The 12,780-nt window shown below is 40.6% G+C and overlaps 1 protein-coding gene across 1 annotated transcript in view; it reads left to right on the top strand.

Moving 5' to 3' along the window:
• The window catches only part of CACNA2D3 (calcium voltage-gated channel auxiliary subunit alpha2delta 3), an 870,474-nt gene that overhangs the window by 399,568 nt on the left and 458,126 nt on the right, over nucleotides 1-12,780 (top strand). Inside the window, exon 9 of the mRNA XM_045192346.2 lies at nucleotides 8,500-8,574. Coding sequence (XP_045048281.1) covers nucleotides 8,500-8,574 — 75 coding nt within the window. The remainder of the gene's footprint in view (nucleotides 1-8,499; nucleotides 8,575-12,780) is intronic.

The raw sequence follows: 12,780 nt of genomic DNA, 5'->3' as shown, positions 1-12,780 counted from the left end.
GAATAATACCATGAGTTGTCTTCCATAGAGTATACACTGTGTACGGGCCCCTGCTAAATGTTCTATGTAGATTATCACATTGAATCTTCTCCCAGCTCTGTGCTAAGTGGCACGGAGAAAAAGCCACCAAAAGGTAGAAACAACTGGCTTAAGGTCACGTAGCCAGAGAAAGTGGCACAGTGAAGACTCAGAAACTGTTCGGCTTTACTTCCCCCTGTTTCTTAAGCAGATGTGACGAGAATGCAGTTGGGCTGCTCAGCCACTTTCCTGTGAAACTCCATGGTAAGGGACATAGGTCTTCTGGAGGCAGCTTTCAGATAGAATGTCGTGTTTCCAAATCAAGAGAAGTTACTGTAGTTACCAGGCTTATTAAGAATATGCAAATGTGGCCTGATCCGCACACATCCTGAAGCATTTATAGATAAGAAGCAGCTAATTTGGGACTATCTTTCTTATTAATCTTTAATTACTCATTACAGAAGTATCAGAAATTTACATAATAAGAAGAGCTAACTAATTACATCCTGAATCCTTTATCAGTCAGGATTTATTGTTCTGTTAACAAAACCAATCGATTGAAATAATCTCTGTAAATTCATTAAGATATACAAACAGTGTCAACTCAATAATGAAGAGAGGGTGATTAAGATAATTAATAGTAGACATGTCAGTTATTATAGAACGGTTAAGAAAAAAATTATTTTTTACCTCAAAGTGTCCCTTTATTTAAAAAAATCCATCAGATGTCCCATTAACCTTCTCTATATATCTGTTTGTTAGTTTTTAACATAAATGATCATAATTATTTCAATAACTACAAATATACTATGAACATTTTTATTTGAAGCCTCCATAGTAAAATTATGAAGTCTCTTCCCCTAAAGTATAAGGGAATGGATCAAATATGTTAGTGGATTTATATCAAAAGCCTGAGGTCACAATAGGAACCACTAATTAACAATAACCTTTACATATTGATTTATTTTAATAAAGCAATATATGTAAAATATTCTCAGCACAGAACTGGGAATATAGGCAACATATGTAAAAAATTTAAACAATTCAGAAATGTTCCCATTCCCTTTTCATTTGGCACATATTCTTCCAAATTTTTCTGTTCATGAACATACATAATTTTTCCACAAAAATAGAATCACATTTTACAGAATATTCAGCAGCTTGCTTTTATACTCATATTGTAGTCATGTGTATTTGAATAGCAAGGCATTTTATTACTGATAGCTGACAAATTTTTAAATCCACCCCCCTTTGCTGGACATTTGCTGTTACTGATCTTTTTTCTTCTCAGGAATGCTACAGTGAATGGACTCGTGTGTGTTTTTTTCAGGGTTGGCTGTGCTTCTATTGAGTAAAACCTAGAAGTGAAATTGTTACAGCAAAGGGTATGCACATAGGTATGACTGGAAAGTCCACAAAATGGGGGCAATATTCACACACTTAGAAACTGTATTAGTTAGCTCCATCTTCCATAACAAAATACAGCTGGGTGGCTTAAACAGTAGAAATGTATTTTCTCATAGTTCTCAAGGTCGGAAAGTCCAATATCAAGCTCGGGCAGTGTTTGGTTCCTGTTAAGTATTCCCTTCCTGGTTTGTAGATAGGCACCTTCTCTCTGTACTCACATGGAGTGAGAAAGAGAGAGAGAGCTCTGTCGTGTCTCCTCTTCAAAGGGCACAATCCCATCATAAGGTACCCACCCTCATGACCTCATCTAACCCTAAGTACATCCCAAAGGCTCCATCTCCAAATATCACCACATTGAGAGTTAGGGCTTCAACATAGGAATTTAAAGGGGGCAAAAACATTCAGTTCACAAAATAACACGTTGAGGGTTTTTGCATTCCCTTGAATGGTCTCTTGCAACCCTAAGTGTATTTTACCAATTTAGCCTTGCCAAATTGTGGTGGTATTTTCTTTTGTTGTGTTTGCTTTTCTCTGTCACCTTCTCCTGTTTCCATAGTGGCAAAATTGTTCCAGTAATATGGTGTAAGTTTTTCTTTAATTTGTTTAGAACAGCCACTTGCCTCTGTCTAGAGGGGGACCCCACTGCAGGCTCCTCTAGGTGCAAGGGGATGGAATATTTGAAACGCCATCAGCACACCCTGCCAGTCTGTTTGAGTGCCTTATTCTTGTGGGCTGGATTTCATTTACCGGAGGGCATTATCATTTCACCCTTCATTGCACTGTCAGCTTTCTCTTGCTTGCTGGGTAGATGTTTGAGGAGAAATTTCAGTGTTTCAGAGAAAGTAAAGGAAATAATCTTTATTTTCAGCGTTGGAAGCCCTCATGCGTTGGAGGCTTTTGTTTGTACAAATCTAATTCATCATTGCCTTTTGATTTTCAGTACCATAATAAGAGAGGGAGATGAGAGACTTAAAGAGAAGAAGAGGCTTTCCTTGGCCATTCCAGTCACTTTTGCGTGTTTGTATTAAGTTCATTGCTAAATGCATGTTACCTATTATACTGAAAAGCTTTCAATCCAGGTCTTTCCAGAGAATAAATGTGAAATGATAACATTGTTTTAGGTTTCATGGGCAGGGTATTGAAAAATCTATCTAAGACTGATGAACTAAAAGATTGAATTATAAAAGGATAGTTGAAATATGAGAGTGATCTTGTGCATTCGAAGTTAAAATTTAAGGTCAAACCACTGGTGTGTGAAGAGAGATGTCTGTGAGAAGAGAAAAGGCATATTTTTCTGATTCACTTTGAAGTCTAACTCCAAGCCATGCATTAAATTAACAACAATATTATCATAAAAATGAGGGTGCTAATTCTGTACTTTCCAATGCTGAAATTTGAAAAATGATTTTACAGGAGTATAAAGGCATTGAATGAATACAGTATTAACTGGACTGATATTGTTAAATCAATTTAAATGCCTCCTGCAGCCTGTGTTTGTGCAGAGAAGAACATCGTTTGTTAGTTCAACACAGAACTTTCTGGTGCCCTGGTTTTAATTTGCAGAATTTTCTTTAGAACTATTTCTCCAGTGCTTTGCCTGCTGTAGATTTGCTTTTTAATGTAACTGATTCTGTATTAAAAAGTATGAGGACGGTATTTTCTTTCAATACTCATTTGTTCTATACTACTAATTATGTCCAGGCATGTTTCAAATTATACAGGAAGCTTTTGTAATGCAAAAGATCCTTGGGATTCCTTCTGTTGGTGAAAATACTGTGGGTTCATCTGCTTCATTACAAAATCCCTGCACATTTTTATTCTAAAGGTTATTTAATCAAAAGTGCACCAATAAAACCATAAAAATATTTAATGGCATTCCAGCACTTCCACATCGGTTTTCTTGCATTGCATGAGCATGCCAGCGTTTTAATTCTGTGGGCTTTTTGTGGAACTTAGGATTCTCTAAAACATACCACTGATTACTTTTACTTTTTGATTCTTTATTTTTTAAAGGTGGTAAGATTCTCATATATATTTTTTTGGTCTCTGTGTCAACTTTTTTTCTTGGCTTTGTTTCTCTTTTCTATTAGTAAACTTCTCTACAATTTTGCCTTTTTATTTCTTTATTCTGTTTATTCATTCTACAAATACTCTTGAGCGCTAACTGTTAAGTACTGGGGCTGTCTTTGTGTATAATGCAGACAAGTTGTCTTTCCTGGTGGACCTGGATGTTTTTGGGTGTGAGTGTTGGAGTGGGAGCAACCAGGGAGCAGGTGCTCATAGTAGAGTGGCTGGGGTTGTCTCAGAGAAGGAGAATGAGGGAGGCTGGGAGAGCATAGAGCTGGGGGTGCAGGCAGCTGCAGACTCAGTGATGGCTTTTTGGCAGAAGTGATGACTCAGTGAACACTTTAAGATAGTTAGGCATTAGCTAGGCATATTCAATGGGGTAGGGCAGGAGGGAGGAGAATTGAGGAGAAAAGTATTATTTGCAGGCTGTAGTAACTCCTCTTCCATCCAAGGAAGTGCAAGCTTGGTTGGATTGACTAAAGGAATTCATTGTCTGGACAAATTGGAGTTGGGGTGAATGTATGAGGTGGAGTAGATGGATGGGAGTATTGATGAACAGAATGAGACTGGATTGAGAGAGTTAGGCCAGATATAGCAAGTCTTGTCTACCACATAGCAGAATGGGGATTTCATATGGAGACAATGGAAGACACAGAAGGAGTCTCAGATGCAGGGTGATGTGTTGAGAGGTTCTCTTAAAGCCTCTCTCTTCCTAGGTCTTTGCTCATTCTTTTTAGGCAACTGATGATCTGTTTAGGCCTGAAAGCTCCATTGCTTTCATTGATAAGGTCCAGCTTCTAAAACTGAGCAGGGTTCAGGGTCCTTAATGTCATCCAGAATCCAAAGTCAGCTGTCTTCCACTCTCTGGTCTCTGGGCTGAGATTTACATGTTCCACACGAATGCTGAAGCTTGCATCAAGCTTGGTGGGCAAGTCCAGCCCATTTGTTCTTCGTTTTTAGATCCTCCTCCAACATGTTCTGGCCATTTATTTAATGAAACTTAAAACTTGCCTTTCCTACTTTAGATAATCATTAAAATCCCCAATGAGGATTTTGCCATCTTTAAAATGGGAGATGTAGGGAATGCTTACAGAGATTGGGCAACAGGAAGGAAAATGAGAATGGTAATGTCTTCCCCAGTTGCTCCAGCTTGAATGCCCTACCCTTGTATGAATCAGAGGAGGGGATCCAATCAGACGAGAGAAGGGGAGAAGGAAACCAGAAATGACTGTGGCCCTGTGTCTATATGGCCGTTTCTGAGTTCTTCAAGGGGTGAAAATTCTTTGTCCATCTCCTCACCCTGTGATTACTGGACTGGCTGGACCATCTCCAGGGCTGTCTGGGCCCTCTCCTATTCTGCTAAGAGACCCTTCTCATTTCACAGATAGTTCAGGAACAACTGACCACTTTTGAGTGGAAAGAGGGCTGGTTGAGTTCCTCTTTAGGGTTCAGTCCTGGTATTGGGAAGGAGCAAAAGCAAATGGTAGAAGCAAACTCAATGTTGCTGGTGAAATTGTGCATTGCTTCTTTTTCTGCCTTTGACTATTGGTATCTGATTGCTGAAGTTAGGATGAAGGAGAACCATTCATAAGGCTGTTATGTCTTAGGGCTGAGGTGACCAGCTCTTCAGTTGTAAAATGAAATGGCCATCCCACACTATTGTTTCACAGTGTAGAAATTTAGGGAACATACAGAAAAATGCAGAAGGGAAAGGTTTCCAAACAGAGCTGCTGGGAGCTTGGTAGCAGTTCCACATGCAGGGTGCCCTTGGTGTCCCCCACGGGAGGAGCTCTGGAGTGGCGTGGTGGCCTCCCTGGCACAGCTGTCTGTTGTGCACTGTTCCCTCACACAGACAGCTGAGCCCAGCTCCCTTTGGTGATACAGACCAGATTGCTCAGCATAGCTTTGTCCTGATGCAGTCAAGGGAAATTAGTCAACTGCAAGCTTGGATGATGCCACTAACAAGCTGGCGGGGGTTCAGAAGAGCAGATTCCTCCACTGTGGCCACAGCTCACACAGTGACACGAGCATGGTTTCGATTACTGCACATGTTCCTCCCTGATGAGGGCAACAACTTCTTGGTCTTCTTTACTTTTAAGTCCCCTCTGCAGCTCGCCACATGTACAGGCCTTTCCATTAGCAAAGCAGTTTCAGGTCTGTTGCCTCATTGGATCCTCACAGGGACACCTAGAAGGTAAACAGAAAGTGAATTAACATGTTCTTATGCATAAGAATCTGTGATCAGAGAGGTTTAGTGACTTTCCCAAGGCCACGTAGTAAATACATGGCAGGGAAGGATGTGGACTTGTGTCCCAACTCCCAGCTTAGACTGTACAACCCCAAGAATCAACTTTGGAAGTGTGCATTAGGCAGCACCGAGATGGAAGTTTTAAACTTACCTGGAAAATGGAGTCGGAAAGTTTTTGGCTGCAGGTTATGAAACAATGGAATGAAGGCTGCTGTAGCCTTTAGGCATCTCATAATCTCATGGGAGAAGCCTGGAGGGTGCAGCTGTAGTGGTTCAGCAGTATCCTCGAGGACTGGTGCTGGCTCCATCTTCCTGCTCTGTCTTCCTTGAGCTTTGCTCTCCACTTCTAATCTTGTCCCCTCATGGTTGCAAAATGACTTGCACTGCATAATAGCATCCCAAGTGTGAAAGAAAGTAGTAGATACAGAACAGTTTTTCTTTAACGGAAAGGGAAAAAATTATTTGAAACTGCGAAGAAACCTACCCCTTTAAGTTTCATTAGTTGAGGATGAGTCACTTGACCACCCCTCATGGCAGGACAGGCTACGAAAACATGTATCCAGCAAAGGGGGATTGGATAGCTGTGATTGGCTCAGACTGAATAGGTTTTATTTAGGAATAGATATATTGTCACACTGAACTGAGTCAGTCAACAGTGGAGGTGGAGGAAGGGAGCATGCCCGTTTTACTTTTTCCCCAGCAACTCTCAGTGCCAGTCCAATATGAGCTGAGAACTTTGGAGAAGCTCTTCTTCAGCTTGGACTGTGCGGTCGCTTCCTGGATCCTGAAATGATGTTCCGTTTGATCACAAAAATGTTGCATTCCCATTTATCAACGGCAATTTCAGAATTGCATGAAAGTATTCTTTCTCCATGCCTCATCAGAGGAGATCTAAGCTCTAAGACATGGAACTATAATTTTCAAATGCTCTTGTATGGCTAGACTAAGACCAAAGATTAAAGAAGGAGTGAAAGTCAGACTGATAAGAAACACAGAGGCTTGGGGACCAGAGAGGAGGAATTGGGGGCTTTGTTGTCCTGAGGTCAGTGGCTGTGAGGTTAGACTACTTGGGGTTGAATTTGGATTCCACCTCTTACGTATGATTTTGAGCAAGTTGATCAGCCTTGCTCTGCCTTAGTCTCCCTATATGTAAAGAGAAAATGATTGGAAGTACTTACCACCTGAGACTGAAATAGCCTGTGGATGAAGTCTAGCCTGTGTCTAGATGAAGTAAGTGCTCAATAACAGTTCATTGCTGGTATTAGTATTACCACCTGTCCTACTTGCTTGTAAGCACCTCCGCATGTGAAACCTGATGCATCTCAGTCACTGATGCAGCAGCTACAAGTCTGTCCTCTTGAGTCTGTCCCTGTAGTGCATCCAGAGCAGTTGTCCCAAGCTCATCTCTTTATTTCATTTAGCCCCTGTCCACCTGTTCACAGCCCAGCATGGTCCTCCGTGCCCACAGACTTGAAGTCCAAACTCCTTAGCCAGACTTTGTGTGCAATCTGGGCCTATGAGAGATGGTTCTTGTTCCTTCTCTGAAGAACTCTGAGCTGGGCCTTCAGAAATGGAAATGCCATGACACTTTCATTGAATAAATTGTTCTTGGGTACCCATTGTGGGCCCAGCCCTGCGCTTGTCACAGAGAATACACTGAGGAATCAGACATGGATTCTAACAATGGGGCCCCACCTTGTGGTAAGGGATCTATGTACCAGGTGAGTAGAATTTGAGAGTTTTCAGGAGAGGGACCTCACCTGCCCCAGAGCAAGCAGGTAAGAGCTGACCCAGAGGATGAACAGGAGTCAGCCAGGAGATGCCAGAGTGGGGGCTCCAGACAGAAGGCCCAGTGGTAGAAGGCCTAAAGGAAAAGACAGGACATGGCAGAGGACAGGAAGGCACTTAGGGATGGCCGGTGCTAAGGGCATGGGGGAGGACTAATGAGTAAAGATGTTAGAAAGGTCAACAGGGGTCAAGTGTCCAGAGCCCTGCCAAGCCCTGAAGAGCAATAGGAGCTCTGAATGGGGTTGACAAGAGGTGACACAATCAGATTTGTATTTTGGAAGGATTAGCCTAGCAATGGTGTAGAGAATCGTGCTTGATAAGAGAAATGAGGAGAATAACACTAAAATTTCCACTTTTGGGAGCTTTGGACAAAAACAAATGGTCTTATCCTGGGTATTTTGTGATTAAAAATGGTTGGAAGTTGGATATTGGCCTGTGTGGAAGGTGGTGTTACCGTACATGAGCAGTGTCGTGACCAACACCTGCGTAGCCTCCCAGAGTGACCAGGGAACATCAGGGCCTCTCCTCTGTTCTGTCTGCACACACGTGTGACCCACACATGATTCCTTTGGCTCCATGAAGATGAAGACAGGAGCTGGAGCTCCTTTTGCACAAGTCTGGGATGCTCTGCAGATCCCACGTGAACTGTGTGCTATCAGCCATGCCTAGTGCGCCCTCGTGTTTGGAGCTGCCCCTGAGGGACTGTCATTTAACTGTGTATACCCTGAACACTGCCAGACACCAACACATGCTCTAGAGGTTTCTTCTTCGAACAAGAAAAGAATATAGTGTATATTTGACACATGGGCATGGTGTTCTCTCGGGGCACCGACAGAGAAGTCACCTTCTGTGAATGAACCGAGTCTGTGGTCATGCCGCCTTTATTGCTGTGTGTGTATCTATCCTTAAGTTATTAAGTAGGACCCTTTAACGCTCAAATGTTTCCTCTTGGCTGTTTCTTCCCTTTGCAGTATAACGCGGAGCTTCACTACGTGGAACCTTGCCTGAATGGAACATTGGTGCAGGCTGACCGGACAAACAAGGAGGTGAGGCCTGCTGTGGGGTGTTGTGGGTGCATCGGGGTCATGGCACACCCCTGTGTCCCCCACGATGATCACCTATAGTGATTCTGTCTTGACTCTTAGAAACTCATCAAATCTGCTGCTCTTTCATTGAGGGCCTCAGAACCCCCATATGTGGAACATTTAGGAAGAGGCACAAGTGAAATCATGGCAGTAAAATGATTACATTGATTCAAATGCTCACTAATTCTGAAACAATTGCATTGATTTTCTTTTTCTCTAAGCACATACTCTGTCGTACTTGACACTGTGTTGACACCATTGAAAAAATATGACTTGAGATTTTAAAGAAAATTGGTCACTTATTGTATTTTTATTGCATTTAATACAATTGATTAAATCATTATTGGGGTAGATATTGGAGTAACTTGTCTCCTGGATTAGACGATGTCTGCTCTCTGCTGTATCCTTAATGCTGCATGGGCATTGCCCACTCCATAAATATTATGGAACACAAAGAAGGTATATTAAAGGATGATCTTAAGAAATGGGATAGAAGTTTACCTACCAGTTGGAGCATTCTGGGAAAATTCCCAAAATAGATTTCTTTTTTTTTTTAAATCCTCTCCCCAGGACATTTTTTCATTGCATTTTAGGGAAAAGGTAAGGGAAAGAGAGAGAGAAACATCAATCATTTGCCTTCCCATATATGCCCCAACTGGGGATCGAACGCACAAGCTGGGTGTGTGCCCTGACCAGGCATGATTTCCATAAAAATAAATCTTGTTTACATATGGCCATCTTTAAATTTGTCGTTACAACTACCACAAGTACCAATTCCACTCCTACAGAGCCAGGTGACAGTTTAGGTGGAAGGTATAGCATGACCAATGTTAGACCTCCAGGGGCTCATAGCTACCATTACTCACATTGTTTGGCTGTAACTGCCACATGGGTACAATAATATAATGCTTCTGCTCTGGGGCCATCCATGAAGTAGCTGGGGACAATAGCCAAGGTAGGTCTGTGTGAGGAACTGTGCATGTGCTGGGGGGACCCCGTGGACCAAATGGGTGGTATCAGTGCTGTCTTAGATGCAGGTGTTAGAAGCTCCTGGTTTGGGTATCACTGAGGGAGTGAATGACAGAGGATTGAGAACAATTCATTACAACTGGAACATAGGTGAGAAGGAAAAAATTATACCAGAGTTATCTATCATCCAAGCTTCAATTTGAGGGGAAGAAATGTCATAACAAGATTTGTTTATAAGGAGAAAGAAGCAGGTACATTGTAGTTCAAAGAACAAGTATATCTAGGGAATGTTTATGGTCATTTTCTAGGCTAAGGTAAGAAAATGACATAAACCTACAGGCACATTTTCCTAGGGAGTTACCCTTTGTTTGGCCATTGCCAGGGTCTGGATTACACCCCTTTCCCAATACAGTAGCACTGGAATATTTCCCAAGCCTCAAATCAGTGTCCAGTGATGATGCTTACAATATTAAATAGAAAAGATGCTTAAAATGATTAAGACCCTCCTTTAGGTAACTTCCCAATGAACAGGGCCAGTTTGATATTTGGAGATACAAAGTCTTATGAATGAAAAAATTGTTAGAGAAGGTGGGCTAAGAATTCATTTAAAATTGTCTTTGAGTTGTATAAAAATTAATTCAGATTCTGCTGATATGAAGTAGCCACATTTCAATTAGATTCTTTGCGTAAAAAATAAAAATCCCTGTATTTAACATAATCTAAAGACATGGAGGTGAGTTCCCTGGGTTTCCTGACTAATGGCCATATATCGAGAATAGAGCAATCCAGATACTTCCCACCTGACCCAATAATAGACACAGATAAAAAAAAAATAAAACAAACAGTTTAAAAAGCTAAAGGACCAGGAGAAGGTTGCTCTATCCAAGAAGACCTTTGAGATAATTCCTTTCCTACTCCAGCCAAACACCAATGGGACAACTGTATACCAACCCTCCACAGTGTGGCTGAACAGAGAGCTGATCTTCCATCACACTGACGCCCATTTGGCTCTTGTGCTACACCTCAACATAGAGACCAAGTGCTGAAAGAAATGATTGAATAGGTCTCAGAGTCTCATAATATATAATCCAAAATGCTCAGAATGTGATAAAAAAATTCCTTGTCATCCAAGAACCAGGAAAATTACAACATGAGTCAGAAAAGACAATCAGCACAAGCCAATATTGACATGAATCAGATGTGAAATTATCAAATTGATTCAACAAGCAATTAGGAATTCCCTTGAAGCAAATGAAAAATAGAAAATCTCAGCAAAGAAATAGAAGTTATAAAAAAGAGCCAAATGGAAATTCTAGAACTGAAAAGTATAGTTACCAAAATATAAAGGTCACTGGATCAGCTCACCAGTAGAGTGGAGGTGACAACAGGTGAAATCAATGAATGTTGGGACAGATCAATAGAAATTCCTCAACCTGAACAATGGAGAGAAAATGGACTGGTATGAAAACGAGTTCCAGGGTCATGTGGGACAAGAACAAAGGAGCAAGCAGTCACATCATGAAAGTCCCAGAAGAGGAGAGAGAGAGTAGAACTGGATAGATGTTTAAAGATGTATTGACTGAAACTTCCCCAAAGTAATGAAAGGCATAAACATATATATTCAAGAGGCTAAGCAAATTCCAAAAGGATAAACCCAGCTAAATCAGTGGTAAGACATGTCATAATTAAATACAATTAGACAAGGAAGAAAAACTTGATAGCAGACCGAGAGAAAGCACATGTTACAAACATTACTCATTTGAATGACAGCAAATTTCTCATGTGAAATCGTGGAGACCACAAGAAAGTGGCATAGTATTCTTCAAGTAAAGGAAAAGAACTTTTAAACCCAGGATTCTAGAGTCAATGAAAATATCCTCCAAGAATGAAGGGAAAATGAAGATATTTCAGATGAATTAAAACTAAGAGAATTTGTTACCAGCAAATCTACCCTTAAAAAATGGCTAGAGAAGTTCTCCAAACAGAAGGGAAGTAACAGTAAAGGATCGAAACTTCAGAAAGGACAGAATATTGGAATGGGTAAAAATGGGATTAAGTATAATAGACTATCCTAATTCTCAAGAGATTCTTAAATCACATTTGACAGTTGAAGCCAAAAATATAGTACTGCCTGATGTGATGCCCAATATTTGTCGAGGAATACTTAAGACAATTGTATTTTTAGCCCTGGCTGGTGTAGCTCAGTGGATTGAGAGTGAGCTGTTAACCAAGGGTTTGCCAGTTCAATTCCCAGTCAGGGCACATGCCTGGATTGCGGGCCAGGATCCCAGTGAGGGCCACGTGAGAGGCAACCACACATTGATGTTTCTCTCCCTTCCTATCTCCCTCCCTTTCCCTCTCTCTAAAAATAAATAAATAAAACCTGTAAAAAAAGACAATTATATTTTAAAAGTATGGAGGGTAAGGGACCTAATTAGAGGTAATTTCTACATTTCAGTGGAATTGGTAAGTGCTGATACCAGTAGACTGTGACAGGTTACATATTTATAATAACTAGAGCAACTCTAAAGAAAACAATAAAAAAAGAGGTATGCTTAAAAAGTAACTCACAGGAATTTAAGAAGAGAGAAACAGGGATAAGATACAGAGGAAATGAACAGGAAAAGGACATAAATTGGCAGATTTAAGCCTTAACTTGACTAATTATCTTTAATGTAAATGGTCTAAACACACCAATTAAAGGATAGAGATTGACTGAGTGGATTAAAAAATTACCCAACCAAGTACTACATCAAGAAATTCACTTGAAATACTAGGACATGGATATATTGAAAGTAAAAGGATAGGAGAAGGTACACAATGCAAACATTCATTAAAAATAGGGGTGGCTATATTAATTTCAGGTAAAGTCACATTTAGAGCAAAGAAAATTATTAGAGACAATGAGGGAAAATACAGAATCATAAAAGGATTAATGCACTAGGAAGACATAATAATTTTAAATGTGTTTAGAGTATACTACAGAGCTTCAAATCACATGAAGTAAAAATTAAAAGAGCTGGTGATTAGTGATATTTATCATCTTTTCATATGTTTATTGGCTATCTGTGTATTCTCTTTGAAGAAATGTCTATTCAGGTCCTCTGCTCACTTTTTAACCAGATTGCTTTTTGTTACTGTTGTTGAGTTGTGTGAGTTTCTTATTAACACCTTATTGGATGTATCATTGGCTAAGCG

The sequence above is a fragment of the Desmodus rotundus genome, chromosome 8 (genome assembly GCF_022682495.2).
Source record: "Desmodus rotundus isolate HL8 chromosome 8, HLdesRot8A.1, whole genome shotgun sequence".
NCBI lineage: Eukaryota > Metazoa > Chordata > Mammalia > Chiroptera > Phyllostomidae > Desmodus > Desmodus rotundus.
The sequence above is the reverse complement of the archived record's forward strand: the minus strand, read 5'-3'. Positions and strand labels throughout refer to the sequence as shown.